At 36.6% G+C, this 21,670-nt stretch overlaps 1 protein-coding gene across 2 annotated transcripts in view; it reads right to left on the reverse strand.

Moving 5' to 3' along the window:
* Positions 1–21,670, reverse strand: part of MICU1 (mitochondrial calcium uptake 1) — a 189,527-nt gene that overhangs the window by 141,765 nt on the left and 26,092 nt on the right. For both annotated transcript variants that reach the window (XM_081075092.1, XM_081075093.1), the window contains exon 2: positions 12,430–12,591. In XM_081075092.1, coding sequence (XP_080931218.1) covers positions 12,430–12,590 — 161 coding nt within the window. In that variant the 5' untranslated portion in view covers position 12,591. The remainder of the gene's footprint in view (positions 1–12,429; positions 12,592–21,670) is intronic.

The raw sequence follows: 21,670 nt of genomic DNA on the forward strand, positions 1-21,670 counted from the left end.
CCTGCATTAGAAAAAATGCTAAACAAACAGAAAAAATGACACTGCAACATATAAACATATGAAGGTTTATAAAGCTCACAAGTGAAGGTAAATACACAGACAAATACAGAATACTGTTATACTATAATGATGATGTGTAAATCACTTTAAATTCTGTAACACACATTAAAAGACCAAGTATAAAAAGAACTTTACAGGGGTGACCGGTAAGCTCAGATGATTAGTGTGGTGTGGTAACACCATGGTTGCCGGTTCGATCCCCGCATGGGCCGCTGCAAACTGCGCCCTCCTTATAAAAAACAAAACCAAAACCAAAACTCTAGACCTTTACAAAAATAAGTCACTGGGTACACAATATAAAAAAAAATTTCTGACATATGCTACAATAAGGATGAACCTTGAAGATATATATTTTCCTAAGTGAAATAAGCAAAACATAAAAAGTCAAATGTATGATTTCACTTATGTGAAGTGCACAGAGTAGTCAAATTCATAGAGAAACCCAATAGAATGGTGGTTACCAGGGGCCAAGGGGAGGGAGGAATGGAGAGTTACTGCTTAATGAATACAGAGTTTAAATTTGGAAAGATGAAAAAGTTCTGGAGATAGAGAGTGGTAATGGTTATGCAATGTGAATGTATGTAAAATCACTGAAGTATATATACTTAAAATGGTAAATATTGATTTTTGGTAAAGATGGCAGAGTAGGTAAATGCTGCGCTTGCTTTCTATCACAACCACATCAAAATTACAATGAAACTACAGAACAACCATCACTGAGAGTCGTCTAAAGTCTAGCTGAACTGAAGTCCTACAACTGAGGACACAGAGAAGAAGCCACATTGAGACTGCTGGGAGCGGCACAGACACAGATTGGGCTGCTCCTGCACCCGTGTGTGACCGTTAAAAATTGGGAGGGATATCTCTGCTGCAGAGGTCCCCCTGAAGGAGCAAGGGGTCCCAGACCCACACCAGGTTCCCCATCCCAGGGTTCCAGTGCCAGGGAGAGAAGACCCACAACTTCTGTCTGTGAAAACCAGCAGAGATTATGGCTGAATGAGATGGAGGGCAGCTAGAGTCCCAGGGGTTCTTCCTAAAGGGCCCACACACGGACTTACTCACCAACACACTCACTAGCTCGGAGCTCCAGCACTGGAGCAGCAGCTTGAAAGGCGCCAGGGACACATGGGGAGGAAATGAGTTTTCTGGTGTCAGGGCAAGGGCTGGAGGGTCAGCTTTCTCCTAGACAGAAGCACTGGCAGAACCCATTGTTTTCTGTTGAGCTCTTCCCCCTCTCACCGTGTAGAAACAGGTGGCTGCCATATCTGAGTCTCCATCAACCTAGCTAACACTGCTTGCCCCACCCAACTTTCAGGCACACCCAAACCACTTCCAGTAGCTTTTCCATACAAACGGTCTGTCCTGGCTCATGCTGCTGACTTTCATAAAATCTCTCAAAGGTTCACAAAATCCAAACAAGCAGCATCTGGCTTTGGTGTGTCACATACCTCTTGCTGAGGAGCCCCAAGCACTGCACTAGTGGCAGCAGGCCTTGGTTCACGGCTTGGCCTCAAGGCACCTCCAAGCCCAGCAGTGGGTGGTGGCCATCTGAGGATTGTTTTGTGGCTTATGCCAGGTGGCCACAGGCAGGACATTGGCTACAGCTGAACTTGGCCTGTGGCGGGGCCCCTTGCTGGCATGCCTGGTGGCCACCTTTGGATTGAGTTAGAATACAACCCAGCCACGTCCAAGAATGATACACCCAAAGGGCAGACTGGATAGGTACCAGAGCCCTGCTAAAGTAAATCCTGCTCCATAAGGTAGATCCTATACAACAGCCCCTCCACTGTAGTCACAGACAGTCCTCACAACCAATCAGCCCAAGGGTCAATCCCTCCCATGGATGTTCAAAACACTGATTATAGGATGTTCAATGATCTCAGGGAGAACTTTAACTAAGAGATAGAAACATAAAAATGAAGATAAGAAACATAAAAAATAAGCAGTCAGAAATGAAAAATAGAATAACTGAAATGAAGAATACACTAGACAGAATCAAGAGCAGATAAGATAAAGCAGAGCACTGTATCAGTGATTTGAAATACAGTGGTACCTTGGTTTTCTAACGTAATCTGTTCTGGAAGACCGTTCTAGTTCTGAAACATTTGAAAACCGAGGTAAGGATTCCCCACAGACAGTAATGCAAAATGGATTAATCCATTCCAGACCTTTAAAATCAACCCGTAAAACATCAATTTAGCATGAATTTTACTATCTAATGATACCATAAATCCATAAAATTTACAGTGTTTGTAAACCAAAATGTTCATCAACAGTGACATTCGAAAAACGAGGTACTACTGTATAAGAAAGCAGAAAATACCCAATGCAAAAAGAAAAAAAATCCAAAAAAATGAGGAGAGTTTAAGTGGCCTCTGGGACAACATCAAGCATAACAACATTTGCATCAATAGAAATATCACAAGGAGAAGAGAGAGAACAAGGAATTGAAAACCTATTTGAGCAACAAGTGTTGGAGAGGCTGTGGAGAAAAAGGAACCCTGATACACTGTTGGTGGGAATGCAGACTGGTGCAGCCGCTATGGAAGGCAGTGTGGAGGTTCCTCAAAAAATTACGAATAGACCATATGACCCAGCAATCCCTCTCCTGGGTAGCTACCCAAAGAATTTGAAATCATTTATACATAAAGACACGTGTGCTCCAATGTTCATTGCAGCTTTGTTTACGGTGGCCAAGACATGGAAACAACCAAAATGTCCTTCGACAGATGAATGGATAAAGAAGTTATGGTATATATACACAATGGAATACTATTCGGCGTTAAGGAAAGATGATATAGGAACATTTGTGACAACATGAATGGATCTTGAGATTATAATGCTAAGCGAAAGAAGTCAGACAGAAAAAGCAGAGAACCCTATGATTTCACTGATATGTGGTATATAAACCAAAAACAACAAAAGAACAAGACAAACAAATGAGAAACAAAAACTCATAGACACAGACAATAGTTTAGTGGTTACCAGAGGGTAAAGGGGGTGGGGGGAGGGAGATGAGGGTAAGGGTGATCAAATATATGGTGATGGAAGGAGAACTGACTCTGGGTGGTGAACACACAATGGGATTTATAGATGATGTAATACAGAATTGTACACCTGAAATTATGTAATTTCATTAACAATTGTCACCCCAATAAATAAATTTAAATAAAAAGGAAAATAGATCAAAGAGAATTCACAGAACAAAAAATACAATGATTAAGGATTTTTAATATCTTAATGTTATGATAATAAAAAAGTTTTAAAATGAAAAAAAAGAAAAACCTATTTGAAGGAATAATGATGGAAAACTTTCCTAACCTGGTGAAGAAAATAGACATACAAGGCAAGGAGGTGCAGAGATCCCCCCAAAAGATGAACCCAAACAGGCCCATACCAACACATGATTAAAATGCCTAAGGTTAAAAACAAAGAATCTTAAAAGCATCAAGAGAAAAGCAGTTAGTTACCTACAAGGGAGCTCCCATAAGATTGTCAGCCGATTTCTCAACAGAAACTTTGCAGGCCAGAAGGGATTGGCAAGAAATATTCAAAGTAATGAAAAGCAAGGACCTACAACCAAGATTACTCTACCCAGCAAAGCAATCATTTAGAATTGAAGGACAGATAAAAAGCTCCCCAGACAAGAAAAAGCTAAAGGAGTTCATCATCACAAAACCAGTATTACAAGGAACGTTAAAGAGACTTCTTGAAGACCAAAAAAAAAAAAAGATAAAAAATATGAATAATAAAATGACAATAACTATATTATATATCTATGAACAATTACTTTAAATGTAAATGGCACAAATGCTCCAATCAAAACACAGGGTGACTAAATGGGTAGGAAAAGAAGCCCCTTACATATGCTGTCTACAAGAGACTGGCACCAGATGAAAAGACAGAGACTGGGATTAAAGGTTATGGAAAAAAGATATGAAAATGAAAGGGGAAGAAAAAAAGCTGTATTAGCAATACTTATACTAGACAAAATAGACTTTAAAAGAAAGGCTATAACAAGAGACAAAGAAAGACACAATAATTCCATTTCCAGGTATTTATCAGAAGAAACCCAAAATACTATTAGGTTGGTACAAAAGCAGTTATGGTTTAAAAGGTTAAAAACAATTGCAAAAACTGCAATTACTTTTGTGCCAACCTAATACTTTGAGGGGACATGTGCATTCATATGTTCATTGCAGCCTTGTTTATAATGGCCACAATATGGAAGCAACCTGGGTGTCTGTTGATGGATCAATGATAAAGAGGAGGTGGTACATATATACAATGGAATATTGCTCAGTCATGTAAGGGAATGGATTCTTGCCATCTGTGGTGGTATGGTATTGTGCTAAGCAGAGTATGTCAAACAGCGAAAGACAGATGCAGTCTGATTTCACTTATATGTGGAATCTAAAGAACAAAGCAAACAAACAAAACAGACATAAACTCATAAATACATAGAACATTTTGATGGTTTCCAGTTGGGGGGTGGTTAGGGGGTAGATGAAAAAGGGGAAGGGATTAAGAAGTGCAAATTGGTTGTTACAAAGTAGTCATGGAGATGTAAAGCAAAGCATAAGGTATATAGTCAATAATATTTTAATGACTATGTATGATGTCAGATGGGTACTAGATTTATTGGGGTGTTAGGTACAAGGAGGGTTGGGTGAAAAGGGTAAAGAGAATAAGAAGTACAAATTGGTAGTTACAAAATAATCTTGGGATGCAAGTAAAGCATAGGGAATATAGTCAATAATATGATAATAACAATGTCTAGTGCCAGGTGAATACTAGTCAGGGGATCACCTCTTAAATTATATAAATCTCTTACCACTATGCTCTACACCTGAAATTCATATAAAAAAACTGAATGTCCAATGTAATTAGAAAATTAAAAAAGGGGTGGGGGGAAGGTGAAGGGAATGAGAGGTTCAAATTTCCAGGTATAAAACAAAGAAGTCATGGGATGTAATGCACAACATAGGGAATAATATTCAATAATATTCAAAAACTATTCAATAATACTGTGATAGCATGGTATGGTATCAGATGGTTCCTGGACTTATCATGGTGAACACTTCTTTAGTATATAAATATTGAGTAACTATGGTGTAAAACTGAAACTAAGATAATATTGTCTGTTAGCTATATTTTAAAAATCTAAAAAAAAAGGAAAATTTCATGTTACATATATTTTACCACAATAAAAAAGCAGCAGCCTCTTAAAAAATTATTGGACAAAACACACACACACACACACACACACACACACACACAACAACAACAACAACAACAACAACAACAAACAAACAGGCAAATCAGACCCTGAATCATAAACAGGCTCAGAAATGATGGAGATGACAGACTAAACAGAAAAGGACTTGAAAAGTATGATTATATGTTAAATATATGGTAAAGCATTTAAAGGAAAACGTGAACATAAAGAAGAGAAAAAAAATGATATTTTTCAAATGGTACTTCAGAGATCAAAACTACAGTGTGTAAAATTTAAAAAAATCACTAGGTAGACTTAGCCGAAAAGATACTGCAGAAAAATAAAACAATGACCTTGAAGAGACAACAATAAGACCTTCTAAAACTTAAACATAGAGAAAAAAAGGCTGTATAAAATATAAACATTACCTGTGGTGATGTGGGAGATAGTCTTTGCACATGTGTTAATGAAGTCTTAGAAAGTGTGTGGGGGGGTGGGATGAGGTGGGGAATGGTGGAAACAGAAAAATTTAATGAAGACGTTTAGGAAAAATTTGTTCAAATTTCATGAAAACTATAAATTCAAAGTCCAAGAAAATCAATAAACCCTAAATAGAATAAATACAAAGTAAACAGCACCAAAACACATCATAATCAAATTGTTAAAAATAAGTGATAAAGAAAAATCATAAAAGTAAGCCAAAGAAAAAGACATAGTTCATACCTAAAAACAAAGATAAGAATTATCATTGACTTTGTATAAAAAAGCTGAAGACATGATCCAGCAATTCCACTTCTGGTTATATACCCACAAGAAATGAAAGCATAGACTCAAGGAGATATTTGTGCATAAATGTTCATAGAAGCATTATTCACAAAAGCCAAAAGGTGGAAACAACCCAAGTATTCAGTGGCAGATGAATGCATAAACAAAATGGTACATATACAGTAGAAAGCTATTCAGCTTTTAAAATGAAGAAAATTACGACACATGCTACAACATAGATGAACCTTGAAATTATGCTAAGTGAAATAAGCCAGAAACAAAAGGACAGATATTGCATTATTCTACTTATATAGGTACTAGAATAGTCAAATTCATAGACTAGAATCCCAAGGAATGGGGGGAGTAGAATACCAGGGGATAGGAGAGGGGATTGGAAAATTATTGTTTAATGGGAACTGAGTTTCAGTTTGGGATGATGAAAAAAGTTCTGGAGATGGATGGTGGTAATGGTGGCACAATAATGTAAATGTTCTTAATGTCACTGAACTTAAAAATAGTTAAAATAGTAAATTTTATGCTATGTATATTTTACCAAAATAAAAAAGGACATTTGGATATAATGAGGATACTAAGTTGAAAAAAGTAAAACCCAAACAAAGCTAAAGACAATTGAATGACATCCTTAAAGTGCTAGAAAGAAAATAGTCAATCTAGAAAATAGTCAATATAGAATTCTATATCCAGTGAAAATATCCTTCAAAAGTGAAGGCAAAATAAAAATATTTTCAGACAGGATCCATTCCCAGTAGCCGTGCACTCCTAGTAAAGGAAGCACTTGAGGCTGAAGAAGAATGATATTAGACAGATGATACAGCCAGTTTGGACCCAGGATTTCAAACTCCAAACCCTGAATCCTTACTAGTGTATCTCAGTATCTTTTTGAGATTGAGAAAGTAAAAATATGACAACGTTCCTTCCCTAACAGTACTCTAATATAGTTTCTGAGGATCATATTTAAGTCAATTTATGTTAGTAAATTTAGGTAGTATACCTGGTCTTTACATATATACAGTATAACCCAAAACATATTCATTTTTGTTTGCCAGCAAACATTACAAATGGTATACTTTTTTGTTCACCTACATATCTCAAAACTATCTGTTACAACACACATTATATATACAGTATTTATTTTTTGTTAAGGAAAAGGGATTGGGATGGAAAAGGGATTTTTATTCTTTATTTTTGTATTAGACTTCTTTTAGATCACATATTGCTTTTTTATAATTGAAATTTATGAATTTAAAGTTTTAAATTAAAAAAATTAAAAATTATACAGTGCCCTCTTTTTTGGGGGGGGGGAGGGAAGGGGAACAGGACTTTATTGGGGAACAGTGTGTACTTCCAGGCCTTTTTTTTTCCAAGTCAAGTTGTTGTCCTTTCAATCTTAGTTGTGGAGGGTGCGGTTCAGCTTCAAGTTGTTGTCCTTTCAGTCTTAGTTGTGGAGGGCGCAGCTCAGCTTCAGGTCTAGTTGCTGTTTCTAGTTGCAGGGGGCACAGCCCACCATCCCTTGCGGGAGTCGAGGAATCGAAATGACAACCTTGTAGTTAGAGAGCCCACGCTCCAACCAACTTAGCCATCCGGGAGGCAGCACAGCTCAAGGTGCCGGGTTCAATCTTAGTTGCAGGGGCAGAGCCCACCATCCCTTGCAGGACTCAAGGAATCAAACTGGCAACCTTGTGGTTGAGAGCCCACTGGCCCATGTGGGAATCAAACCGGCAGCCTTCGGAGTTAGGAGCACGGAGCTCCAACCATCTGAGCCACCGGGCCAACCCACAGTGCCCTCTTTTTAAAAGAACATTAAGTTCCACTTCTTGGGAAAAAATTTGTTTCTGCTCATTCAGCAATTCAAAAAAAGAGGATGGAAAAAAGATTTCAAAATTAAATGGCAAACCCTATGCCTATATCCACTGACAAGATAACTTTTAATTACTTTAGAGCACCTTTGCTATTAATCTTGATCTCAGCACAAACATGAAAATTTCATCAAGTTTTATTTTTTGTTTCAAAACTTGAGAATAATTATAGTTCATCCATTATAACTTCTTATGTGACACAACCAAGGCATAAGACGAACAGTCTTAGAGCACCAAAACCCTGGTGCTTACTCTATTTACAACTTTGAAACAGTCATGACATTAGAATCTGTGACAACAGTGTACACATCAGAAAAATCCTAATATAAGGGATATGGTATCAACATGTGAATTTTCTGTTTTGGGGCTAAAAATTTACAAATGCTGTACCAACAAAAATGTGAATTTTCTTTTACATAACACTTCAAACAATCTTCTTTTTCTTTTTCTGGGAGTAATATTACAAAAAGCAGTAAAACATAAATTTAAAAAGATAAAATAATCTAACTTGTTCATCAGCATTTAACAAAAATAGTAGAAGCTAACTGACTGGGGAAGAAAGGAAATAATTTCTTTTTTGAAAAATTAAATCATTCATTCATTCATTTTCAATTACAGTTGACATTAAATATTATTATATTAGTTTCAGGTGTACAGCATAGTGGTTAGACATTTATATAATTTACAACGTGACTCCCCCAATAAATCTAGTACCTACCTGGCACTATACAGTTATTATAATATCATTGACTATACTCTCTATACTGTACATCCCCATGACTATTTTGTAACTACCAATTTGTACTTCTTAATTCCTTCAACTTTTTCACCCAACCCCTCTCCCATTAGGCAACCATCAGTTTGATAAGTTTGAAACGTAAAATTGTCACCAAAATCAAGAAAATGAACATATCCATATGGCCCTTCTCATCCCCAGGCAGCCATTGATCTGCTTTCAGTCAGTGTAGATTACTTTGCATTTTCTAGAATTTGACAGAAATGGAACCACACAGTATGTACTCTTTTTTAATGGATTATTTTACTCAGCATAATTATTTTGAGATTCATCCATGTTGTAGCATATATGAATAGTTCATTTCTTATTATTGATTAGTAGTATTCCACTGTATGGGTATATCACAGTTTACCTACATATCTGTTGTTATAAAATGTACATTTAACTGTCAAATGGTTTTCCAAAGGGCTTAAACTTTTTCACATTCCCACTATCAGTGTATAAACATTTCCTCTACATTCTTGCAAACACTTGGTATGGTCAGTCTTTCTGATTTTAGCCATTATAGTAGGTCTTGGTATCTTGTAGGTACTTTTATTTTTTTCAATTACACTTGACATACAATATTATATTAATTTCAGGTGTATAGCATAGTACTTATTTATGTACTTCATGAAGTGATCACCCCAATAAGTCTAATATTCATCTGACACCATACATAATTATTACAATATTATTGACTATATTCCCTATACCATACTTTACATCCCCATGATTATTTTTATAACTGGCAATTTGTACTTCTTAATCCCTTTCACCTTTTTAACTCATTTCCCCAACCCCATTCCCATCTGGCAACCATCAGTTTGTTCTCTGTATGTATAGTTTTTTTCTATTTTGTTCGTTCGTTTATGTTCTGTTTTAGATTCCCCATGTAAGCAAAATCATTTGATATTTGCACTTCTGTCTGACTTATTTCACTTAGCATAATACCCTCTAGGTTCACCCATTTTTGTAGCAAATGGTAAGATTTCATTCTTTCTTTATGGTCGAGTAACAGTCTACTGTATATATGTACCACATCTTTATCCATTTGTCTACCCATGGGCACTTAGGTTGCTTCTATGTCTTGGCTATTGGTAATAATGCTGCAGTGAACATAGGGGTGTACTTTTCTAATCTGTGTTTTAGATTTCTTCGGATAAATATCCAGAAGTAGGGTTGCTGGGTGATATGGTAGTTCTATTTTTAATTTTTTGAGGAACCTCTATACTGTTTTCCATAGCGGCTGCATCAATTTGCAATTCCACCAATAGTACATGAGGGTTCCCTTTTCTCCATGTCCTTACCAACATTTATTTGTTGATTTATTGATGATAGCCATTCTGACAGGTATGAGGTGATATCTTACTGTGGTACTAATTTTCATTTCTCTCATGATTAGTGATGTTGAGCATCTTTTCATATCTAAAAAAATCCCTCACAGCTGTCTGCATTGTCATGATGCAAGAGCCATGAATTGTTGGTGTAAAGTTCAGGTCGTCTAACTTTTTCATGCAGCTTTTCAGCACTTCCAAATAGTAAACTTGGTTAACTGCTTGTCCAGTTGGTACAAATTCGTAATGAATAATCCCTCTGATATCAAAAAAGTTAGCAACATTGTTGCAACAAGTTTACAAACTTAATTGTCCAACCTCGTATAGCATCATGTCATCTGCAAATAAAGACAATTTTACTTCTTCTTTTCCAATTTGGATGCATTTTGTTTCTTTTTCTTGTCTGATTGCTGTAGCTAGGACTTCCAATACTCTGTTGAATAAAAGTGGTAAGGGTGGCATCCGTGTCTTTTTCCTGAGCTTAAGGGAAACACTTAGCTTTTCCCCACTGAGTATGATAGTAATTGTCAGTTTGTCATAATGGCCTTTATTATGTTGAGGTATGTTCCCTCTATTCCCACTTTGCTGAGGTTTTTTTTTTTTTTAAATCATAAATGGTTGCTGGATTTTGTCAAATGAAGAATAATAACTTCTTAAACATTCAAACCATGAAACAACTTCTCATTTCTTCAAGTACAATCTGTTATCTTTGATGTGAGACTAGGCCAAAGGGCAATTTGAAATGCACCTGCATGGCACCCTGCAATTCCACTGTAGGAAAGCATTCCTGAAGAAACTGCTAAGCATTTACTATTACATTAAAGGACAAAAAAATGCATTTCCTACTCTTCCTTTCCTTCTCTCTTACCTCCCTCTCTTCTTCCTCTTTGTCCCTCAGTCTAGAGCTCTTTATATCTCTGTCTCTGTCTCTCTTCCTGTTCATTTTCCCTGGAAATTTTTCCAAGCCCAGTCACTCCTTTCTAAGCGTCCTATATACCCTTATTATCATCTCAAACCAGTATTAGTGTCTTGTCAGTAGCTTCGCCCCACTCCAGTTTATCCCATTATTGTAAAACGTGTCTATTATCAATCTCTTGCTTCAAAACTTCTTAGATCACCATTAAAACTTCAACTCCTTAGCACAATATGTAAGATCTTTTATATCATGACCTCAACTTTTTTTGGAAAGTCAGTCTTTTCTGCTGATATTCTTTCTCCTTCTTTCTTCACCGTTGCTCACTCTCATATTATACCCAATAATAATAGGTAACATTTATTGATAGCTTACTATGTGCCAAGTAGTAAGCACATAGTAAGCTTACTACTTACTTGGAAATGTTTTCTACACAAAACATTTATTTTACAAAGTTATGTGCCAGGTACTGTTCTAAGCACTTAACAAATAAGAATTCATTTAATCTTCATAAGAACCTTATTAGGTACTATCATTGTCCCCATTTTACAGATGAGGAAACCTAAGCACGTGTGCACACACGCACACACTCACGAGCACACACACTCATATACCACTGGTGGGAGTAGAGAACAGCTCAGCAGTTCAAGTAATTAAACAGTTACCATATGATCCAGAAATTTCACACCTAGATATATATCCCTCAGAAATGAAAACACACTCCACCCAAAAACTTGTACACAAATATTCATAGCAACATTACTCATAACAGCCAAAAATTAGAGGTAACCTAAATAGCCATCACCAGATATATCAATAAATAAAATGTGGTATACTCTCCATACAACAGAATATAATCTGGCCATAAAAAGAAATGAAGTAGTGATTCATGATACAACATAGAATAATCATGAAAACATTATGTTGAGTGAATAAAGCCAGACACAAAAGACCACATATTATAAGATTCCATTTATATGAGTGTTCAGAATAGGCAAATCTATGGACAGAAAGATTAGTAGTTGCCTAGGGCTGGGTGTTATGGAGAAAGTGGGAGGTGACTGCTACATGGCATGGAGTTTATTAGGAAGTGATGAAACTTTTCAGGAATTAGAGAGTGGTGATGACTGAACAACTTTGGGAATATACTTAAAACTACTGAATTTTACTTGCTAAAATTTAAATTATTAAACTTATTTATTATATTATTTATTATAAATGTATTAAAATTCTTACATTGGTTAAAATGTTCAGCAAAGGAAAGAGGCAGACCCTGAAGCAGAATACCTCCTATTTGTTGCTTTGACATGATAACTGAATTCTTTGAAATATCTTATTTCATAGACAAATATTATCAATGCCAAAGGATTTTGGCAAGAAATTTTGATACAAAAGTTAAGTCAGAAGTCAATTCCTTTTCAATAACAGAAACAACTGGAAGACTAAAAGTATATGCAGGAACAGGACGCTCAGCTAACACTCACCTCTTCCACAAAAGACCGGTACTTGCAGTTACTGCAGATGCTCCCAGGAAAGCCGCCATCATTAGTCGTCGCCTGAGTTGGGTGGGCTGTGACCCTCCATGGTTCCATCGACAGCCCAGAGCCAGTTTTGCCAATGCAGAAAATGAGTTAAGACGAAACATCCTGTGGGAAAAAAGTAGAAATGTTACTCCTAACTACTGGTAGCGACAGTGATGATGATGATGGTGATGACAGTATCATCTTCACCAACAAATATAAGTGGCAGATACAGTGCTAAACACTTTTCAATACCATGTATTATTCCATTTCCTCCTCAGAACACTTGTATGAGAAGAGCGTTACTCATATACTTGGTATGTCAGTCAAGGTACAATTGGAAGACCAGAAACCACATTTGAACAAGGAAAATTTAATCTATAGTATAATAAATTACAACAGGGGTCTGAGTGCTAAGCGGTAAAGAGACAGCAGATATAGGGAGCAGCCACTACTTTGAGGGCTGACGCAGAGCAATGAGAAAGTAAATCTGCTAAGCGGTCCCTCGAGCAAAGCGGAGATCCAGGCCTTGTGGTTAGGCCACAGCCATGGTTATCTGAGGAATTTGCTAAAGTGCCACACCAACAGAATTCACAGTAAAGCCATCTACTAGAACTCATTTCAGCAGAACTCGGGAAGGGGCCTATGGGAAGCTGCCCAGTATGGAGCTCATTGGGGAAGTGCATGTGGAGTGTTGCCACTAAAACTCCCCATGAGCTGAGAGCCCCTGAGTCCCACATGCCGCTGGCCACTGCCTGCTAAAACAGCAGCAGCAAAGAGCACACTAGAATCAGGAAGAAAACCCCTTCCCTCGCCAGTTCCTCTACTGACAAAGCTTAAGAACAGCTAGCAGGAGAGACATTTCCAGTATCCCAAAAAGGACAAAGAAAGATGGATTTAGAGTTGAAAAGCAACAGTTTGATAAAGATGGATTTAGAGCCGAAAAGCAACAGTGGCACATCCATTGTACAGCTGTGGACACGGAAATACAGATACTTGCTCAAGGCTGTGCAGCTAGGAAGTGTTGGGTCCAGAATCTGAACCAAGAGTGGACTGACTCCAGAGTCCACGTTTTTAACTAGGACACTTGCCTACCCCCTACCCTGTAATGCTGATACTGCTTTTGTTAAAGTAATTTAGGTTTTAATTAAGTCCCTTTCACTCCTAGACCGCAAAAGCCCTCCGCCCCACCAGATTCTTTTGTTTCTTACTTATGACCAGCTGAGCCAGCAGAGCACAACCAACCTACAGAATGCCGAATGCTGATGAAGAATAGATGTTTGTTATTGTAAGCCCCTGAAGTGTGGGGGTTGTTTGTAGGCGTAGCCAAAGCTAATTCAACATCTAAGAGAATTACTGGGGAGCTCTCATTCAACAAAAATTAATTAAGTTCACCTACTCAGCCCTATGTGAGACCTAAAAGGCCAAGACTTAGTTTTACATTCTAATTGGGCAAAATACATATGAAACATTTTTGAAGTGATACATTTCCATCCTGAATAAGTATAAACATATTAGAGTATGGATGCTAGAGAATTAAAAACACAAGAAAGACCAGGGCAAGACTGGGTTAGTCAGCTAAAGCTTTTGTTTAGTCTTGTGCCTCGGAATGGTGCAGAATTTTGATTAAGAGAGAGAAATGTCAGAGGCACCCCAAAAGATTTGGGATCATCTCTGGCACCTCTGTCCAGAGAATCAATAGAAGATGACACTTTCCTTCTAGACAACGATCTTCAGACCAGAGTATGGTCCGTTAGGTCCATTCCACCAGGCAGACTGAATGAAGGAGAAAGGGGCATTTCTTCCTGGTTACATGGCTTTCAAATAAAAATATTCATGTTCCTTCCCTTTGATTTTCTCAAAGCATAGTTCACTGCTGCCTAATTTAAATGATCTTCCACTTTGTACAGATCTTCCTACGGCAATTAACATATTTGTTCATATATGTTTGCCTCCCCACTTAGCTCTGAGCTTCCTTTAAGGCCCAAATTATTTTTTTCCCCTCTTTTTCCCTCTCATAGTTTAGTACAGGGCCTGTTACCTTAGAGATGCTTAAATTATTTAACTACTTTACTTTTACATGAAAAACATCAAAGTACAAATTATACAGGTACTGGCTCCTAACATTAAATATACTTCCCAGCTCCAGTGTATTAAGGAAACTGTCTTTTATTGTTTGGGTTCAAGTCAAGTTTGACTACTTAGTGGTCTCCTAACATCACTGAGTCAGTTACTGACTCTTCTCTGGGACCTATACCTATAATCTCTTAAGTAAACCTTTCTCTTAATCGCCTTTATTCAACCCACGTCCAATTTCAAAGTTGAAGCTAAATCCTGCTCTTGTAGACAAAGTGGAAAAGAATTATTTTTTTCTCCTATTTCCTATCACCTAAGCTTCAGAAAAACAATTCTCACATCCCTCCCCAATCCCAGAAATCATCTTATTTTACTGCATATACTCTAGTAAAATCCAGGACCAAGAAGGCTATCCACTATATTTTCTTCCTGTCAGTTTCTAATTCATTTTTAAATTAACATTTTCCAAACCCACAAGTGCATTCACACACATAGCATGCTGTTGTCTATAACAAAAATGAGTACAACTAAAACATACACATCTGGAGAAAACATTATTCATTACTGACAACAGAAAGAAAACAGCACTTGAAAATTTTGTATGTGAAAGACAAATAAGCAATTCACATGCTGGAACAGGCAAGGGGTATGTAAGGATGGAAGATCAGATATGGAGAACAAATAGATATGTGATCAAACAGGTAAGCCATGATCACTTGAGAAGATCCTTTGAATGCTAGGCTGAGAATTTTGATCACATATACAACAGGAAGCCTCTAAAGCCCTTAAGTAGAAAAAGAACATTATGAAAACATTTTTAAAAGAATATCAATCTATCTACCAGCAGTGAATGGAATAAAATGAAAAGAACCAAAGGCAGAAAGAGCTAAGAGGGCAGTAGTGAGTACAGCCAGAATGTAACTAAGTATTGGGTGCTGAGTGCCTCGATTACGATGATAAGTATAGAAACCAAAAATAAAATAAAATTTCCAAAGAGAAACAACACTACAGATATTGATGTTCAACATATCACTATCTAACTGCATAGGAGATGTGGGATGTGGAAGATAAACAGGAGAAAGAGATTAAAACATTAACATAAAAAACCATGGTAGAAAGTGAAATGGACTAGGAATCTAGTGACCCAACATCTAGTCTCAACTCCACTACTGAATAGTTGTGCACAAAGGAAGCTCATCTCCCCTTCTTAGGGAAGACTTTACTATTGATAAAAGGAGAGAATAGCCCAGATGTGTTCTAGGGTTTCTTTTATTTCTTTAGTGCTCTCATATCTCTGGTGAAAACTGTATGGAAAATTTTAATCTAGTTTGCTTGGGGGGAGGGACTAAGAACATATATATTCAAGATTTATTAGTTTTGAGAATCTATGTCTGTGTGCTATGGCTCTGGAGGACTTTAAACTTTGGAATGTCACAGTTTTACTAACATTCCACCTATATTTCGATATTGTAATTTAATTGTTACTGTCTACATCTCATTTCACCACTGATTCTAATTTCATTTCTGATAGTATATATCAAAAGATTTATCTGTTCATCTTTTCTAGAGCCATTTTTACAGATGCCAAGTAAACAGAGAAAAACAACTGGACTGAGAACAGGTTCTATTATAATTTAATCCCTAGCTCTGCAGTGAAGAAATAGTGTAACTAGCTGAGTGTGTTAATTTTTGAAGAAAGACAATTTAAACAGATTTAAGATCGGCTTTCCAACTGAATCTAGAAAATTGGGTGAACTGGCACGAGTTATGCAGTCATGAAGATTAACATGCACATTTATGACTTGGATTAAATTAAATCAAAAGCAAAACATTTTTCTTCCCTAACAGCCTCCAACCACACATATACAAAGGCATCCCTCTAAAAAATAGCTTTACTGTGAATTGAAACAAGATGAATAGGTATTTCTAACCAAGATATGTCAAGGGAGGCAAGTGAAAGATAATTTTGTTACCAAAGAAAAGCATTATCTATCCAAAAAAAAGAAACAGAATAGGTTTTTTTGTTTGTTTTAAAAAACCTGTAACAGTATATCATTGCTGTGCTTCTGTATCTATTATTTTAGGACTATTAAACAATGTATTGCTTTTGTGAAATTTCAAAGGGTCACAGAACTAGGAAATCATTTAATTCAATATACTTATTTTACAGATGAAGGAACTGAGATCCAGATTAGTTATGTGGTTTACTCATAGCTAATTAGTACAAAAACCTACAATAGATCCTAGAATTCTTGATTCCCAAATAAATAACCTAAAGGGGAAAAAAGCTTTTTATAACCGTTCTCAGAAAAATAAATATAATAGACATGTGCCAAAAGGACATCCAATGTCCAGCTATAGAAAGATAAACAATGATATGATAATATAATACAATGTAATACAAATATTAAAAATGATAATCATAAAATATTATTAGGTTGGTGCAAAAGTAATTGCAGTTTTTGCAATTATTTTTAATCTTTTAAACCGCTTTTGCAACAACCTAATATTTCACAAACCAACAGAAAGTCGGGCTAAAGATATAAAAAGAAAGTTGTAAAAAGAAGTAAAATGGCTTTGAAAAGATACTTATTCTCACTCATAAGAATTCAAATTAAAACTATACTGAGATACTGCTTTTCACTATCAAGCTGGCAAAAATCCCAAAGTTTGAAAATGTACTTGTTGGCAATGCTGTAGAAATAGCACTGCTGAGGAAAGTATAGATTGGTACAATCTATGGAGGGCAAGGTGGGCCAACATCCACCCAAATGACCCACATAAAATGCATACATTGACCCAGCAATTCCACTTCTGACAAAATACCCTATCGATATTTTGTATACCTGTTAAATTATACACACACAGTTATTCATTGCACCATGGTTTGTAACAGCAAAAAACTAAAACTCACCCCACCACCCTAATGTTCACCAAGAGAGGACTGGTCAAACTGTGATAAATCCCGGGTGTGCCAAAAAAATGTATACACGTGGACACTTTGGTCCATGTTGCTCAAGCAGTAGTTCCCCGTAATCAAAAGTGTCTGGATGCTGATGGTAACCACTTTGAGCACCTCTTGTAATTGCAGACGTCAAATGTGACTTGTATTCATCTTTTGTTATCGGTATATTTTGAGTATTATAATTTTAATACAGTTTTCCTTTCTTAAAATGCATATACATTTTTTAGCACCTTCTGTATATGTAAGGCAATAGCATGTAGCAATAAAAAAGGAGTGAAAAAACTATGTATAGATTTCAAAAGAGTTTCAAGAAATACTGTTATCTAAAAATAGCAAGGTATTGAAATGCTACCATTTATGACAACATAGATGGAACCAGAGGGTATTACACTAAGTGAAATGTCAGACTGAGAAAGACAAATACTGTATGATCTCACTTACATGTGGAATCTAAAGAACAAAATACATGAACAAACAAAACAAATGCAAACTCAGATACACAGAACAAACTGATGGTTGCCAAACTGGAGAGGAATTGTGGAGCTAGGTGAAAAAGTGAAGGGATTAAGAAATACAAATTGGTAGTTACAAAATAGTTATGGGGTGTAAAGTACACCATAGAGAATATAGTCAATAATGTTGCAACAGCTATGTATAGTGCCAGGTGGGTACTAATCAGGGGGATCAATGCACAAAGTATATAAATGTCTAACCATTACGCTGTACACCTGTAACTAATATAAAATTATATTGAATGTCAACTGTAAAAAAAAAAATAACAAAGACATTTGATAGAGGCAAGATGAGATAATGTCCTTTCAGAAACATGAATAGTTTTTAAATCTCTAACCTATAACTGATTAAAACAAGGCCAGGAATTAAAAATATATGTTATATATGTAAATATATATGCTAACTGTGAGGCACTGTATCTGGTGTTATGATTTGATGCAGAAGAGCACAGCAGATATTTCTTCCCTCTACCTATGTTTCAGATTTTATTTGTTAAATATAATATGATTGGGCCAACCCGGTGGCTCAGGTGGTTGGAATGCTGTGCTCCTAACAGTGAGGTCACTGGTTCGATTCCCACATGGGCCAATGAGCTGCGTCCTCTATGGCTAAGATTGTGAACAACAGCTCTCCTTAGAGCTGCGAGGCTGTGACAGCCGGAGGTTTGCATGGGCTGCTATGTGCTGCCTGAGGCTGCCCAGGAGTGGCAGGTGCGGCCGGCAGCCAGCATGAGTGGCCAGCAGCCAGCAAGAGCTGCTGTGTGAGAGGCTGACCAAAAACCGGTGACCGACTGCCTCAGCCGGGGGGGAGCGCAGAGCTCATAATACCAGCATGGGCCAGGGAGCTGTGTCCTACACTACTAGACTGAGAAACAGCGGCTGGAACCAGAGTGTGTGTGTGGGGAAGGCGGAAGGGGAGACAAAAAAAAATTATGTATACATACACACATATATATGTATGTATATATATATATATACACACATATATAAATAATATGATTATAATACTTTCTAGTCAGAAGAGCTGACTCGGTCATTCATCTAACCTGGATGAATCATTAATCCCTTGAAAATAAAGTTCACATTAATCCCTTGAAAATAAAGTTAATTCACTGACCTCTGAATTAAGTTTACTTCTGTTGAATTTAGTTACCTGTGCTTTCTACTTTTTGTACAGGCACGTCATTAAATAATAATGCCAAAGGAATTACCAGATTTATAATATAATGTAATAAAGTTGCATTGTGTACTTTGAAAAAAATTTAAAAATAGCAAGGTGTGGAATATCATATGTAGCACGCTACCTTTTATGTGAAAAAAGGAAACAGGCATGCATTAAGTGTAGAAGGACACACACAAAAAGTAATAGCAGTGGTGCTGGTTGGGGGTGGAGATGGGTAAGATAAAAGGAGATTTTTTACAATATACCATTTCGTTTTTAAAACTATGCTTAGGTATTTATCCATGCAAACAAATATACAGTATTTTATGAGAATTTTCATTGAATTTTAAAGGCAAAATATAAGGTAATATGTGCATGCCAATCAAATTAATGTAAAATGTATATATATTTTTTTTAATTTATAAAAAAATTGAGGTGATGCAAATAAAATTTAGTGATGCTCTGGGAAGATTTCATTTAATTATTTTTCATTTAAAGAAAAATAAAGGCAGGCCCAGAGGTTGATGCTTCATTTTCCTTAGTCAGGAACTGTCATTTACCAGCCCTACTAGTGGGTTCAGGCACAACATTTCAGCAATCAAACCATATCATGACAAGATTCCCTACAAAGATAAGCCTTATTTAAGTCAAATTCATATCCCAAAACTTTTATTATTAGCATTCTTATTCAATTTACCAAACTATTAGAATTCCAGACCTTATCCTGATCCTGACTTAAAATTATCTGCTTGCAATTTTCTATGAGCTTTATCCCTTCCTATTTTTGACTTCTGACAATTGCACATTTAAAAAATGGACTACTCGGGTCTTCCAATCCGGACAGGTCTAAATAAATCTCTGTTGTACTATTACCATCTATTACCCAGCACTACTGTTAAAAGCAGTATCTACTAATTCTGAGGCCAAGATATATTTCTGAGATCTACCCACATTTGGCCACCAACAAAACTTAGACTTCAGTTAAACAGAACTGACACAGGAGCCGACGCAAGTTATCCAGAAGATCTAGCTAAGATAATTAATGAAGGTTGCCACGCCAAACAACAGACTTGCAATGCAGATGAAACAGTCTTCTATTGGAAGAAGACGCCATCTAGGACTTCCACAGAGAGAAGTTAATGCCTGGCTTCAAAGCTTCAAAGGACAGGCTGACTCTCTTGTTAGGGGCTACTGCAGCTGGTGACTTTAAGTTGAAGCCAACTTTTTTTTTTCCATTTTGAAAATGATGTCATTCTGAAAAATCCTAGGACCCTTTAGAATTATGCTAAATCTGCTCTGCTTGTGCTCTGTAAATGGAACAACAGCAGCACATCTATTTACACATGGTTTACTGAATATGATAAGCCCGCTGTTGAATTTACTGCTCAAAAAAGAAAGATTCCTTCCAAAATATTACTTCTCATTAACAACGCCTGGTCATCTAAGAGCTCTGATGGAGATGTGCCTCGAGAGCAATGTTATTTTCATTCCTGCTGACACAGTCCATGGATCAAGGAATTATTTCAACATTCAAGTCTTGCTACTTAAGAAATACATTTCATAAGGCTATAGATGCCACATATAATGATTCCTGTGATGGATCTGGGCAAAGTAAAGTGAAAATCTTCTGGAAAAGATTCACTATTCTGGATGCCATTAAGAATATTTGTGATTCATGGGAAGAGATCAAAAAAGTAACATTACAGCAGTTTGGAAGAAGTTGATTCCAACCGTCCTAGATGATTCTAAAAGGTTCAAGACTTCAGTGGAGCTTGAAATAACTGCAGATGTGGCGGAAATAGCAAGAGAACTAGAATTAGCAGTGGAGCCTGAAGATGTGACTGAATTGCTACAATCTCATGATAAAAATTTTAACCTGAGGAGTTGCTTCTAATGGATGGCAAAGAAAGTGGTTTTTTGAGATGAAATCTACTCCTGGTATAAATTTTGTTGATAAAGCAGTGGCAGGGTCTGAGAGAACTAACTTCATTTTTTAAGAAGTTCTACTGTGGGTCAATGCTATCAAACAGCATCGCGTGCTACAGAGAAATCACTCATGAAAGGAAAAGTCGATTGACGCAGTAAACTTCATTCTTGTCTTAGTTTAAGAAATTGCCATCCCAACCTTCAGCAACCATCACCATGGTCAGTGATTACTGAGGCAAAAACCCTCCTCCAGGAAAAAGATTACAACTCACTGAAAGAGCTCAGATGGTGTTTAGCATTTTTTTGCAATAAAGTATTTTTTAATCAAGGTATGTACACTGTTTTTAGTCATAATGCTATTGCACACTTACTAGACTACAGTATCGTGTAAACATAACTTTCATATGCACTGGAAAATAAAAACATGTGTGTGACTCACTTGATTGTGACGTTCGCTTTATTGCAGTGGTGTGGAACCAAACCTGCAATACCTCCAAGGGTATGCCTATATTCTAGAATAACTCTCCTTTAGTCTATTTCCATGCTCACTAACTAATTTTATAA

The sequence above is a fragment of the Rhinolophus hipposideros genome (assembly GCF_964194185.1).
Source record: "Rhinolophus hipposideros genome assembly, chromosome: 15".
NCBI lineage: Eukaryota > Metazoa > Chordata > Mammalia > Chiroptera > Rhinolophidae > Rhinolophus > Rhinolophus hipposideros.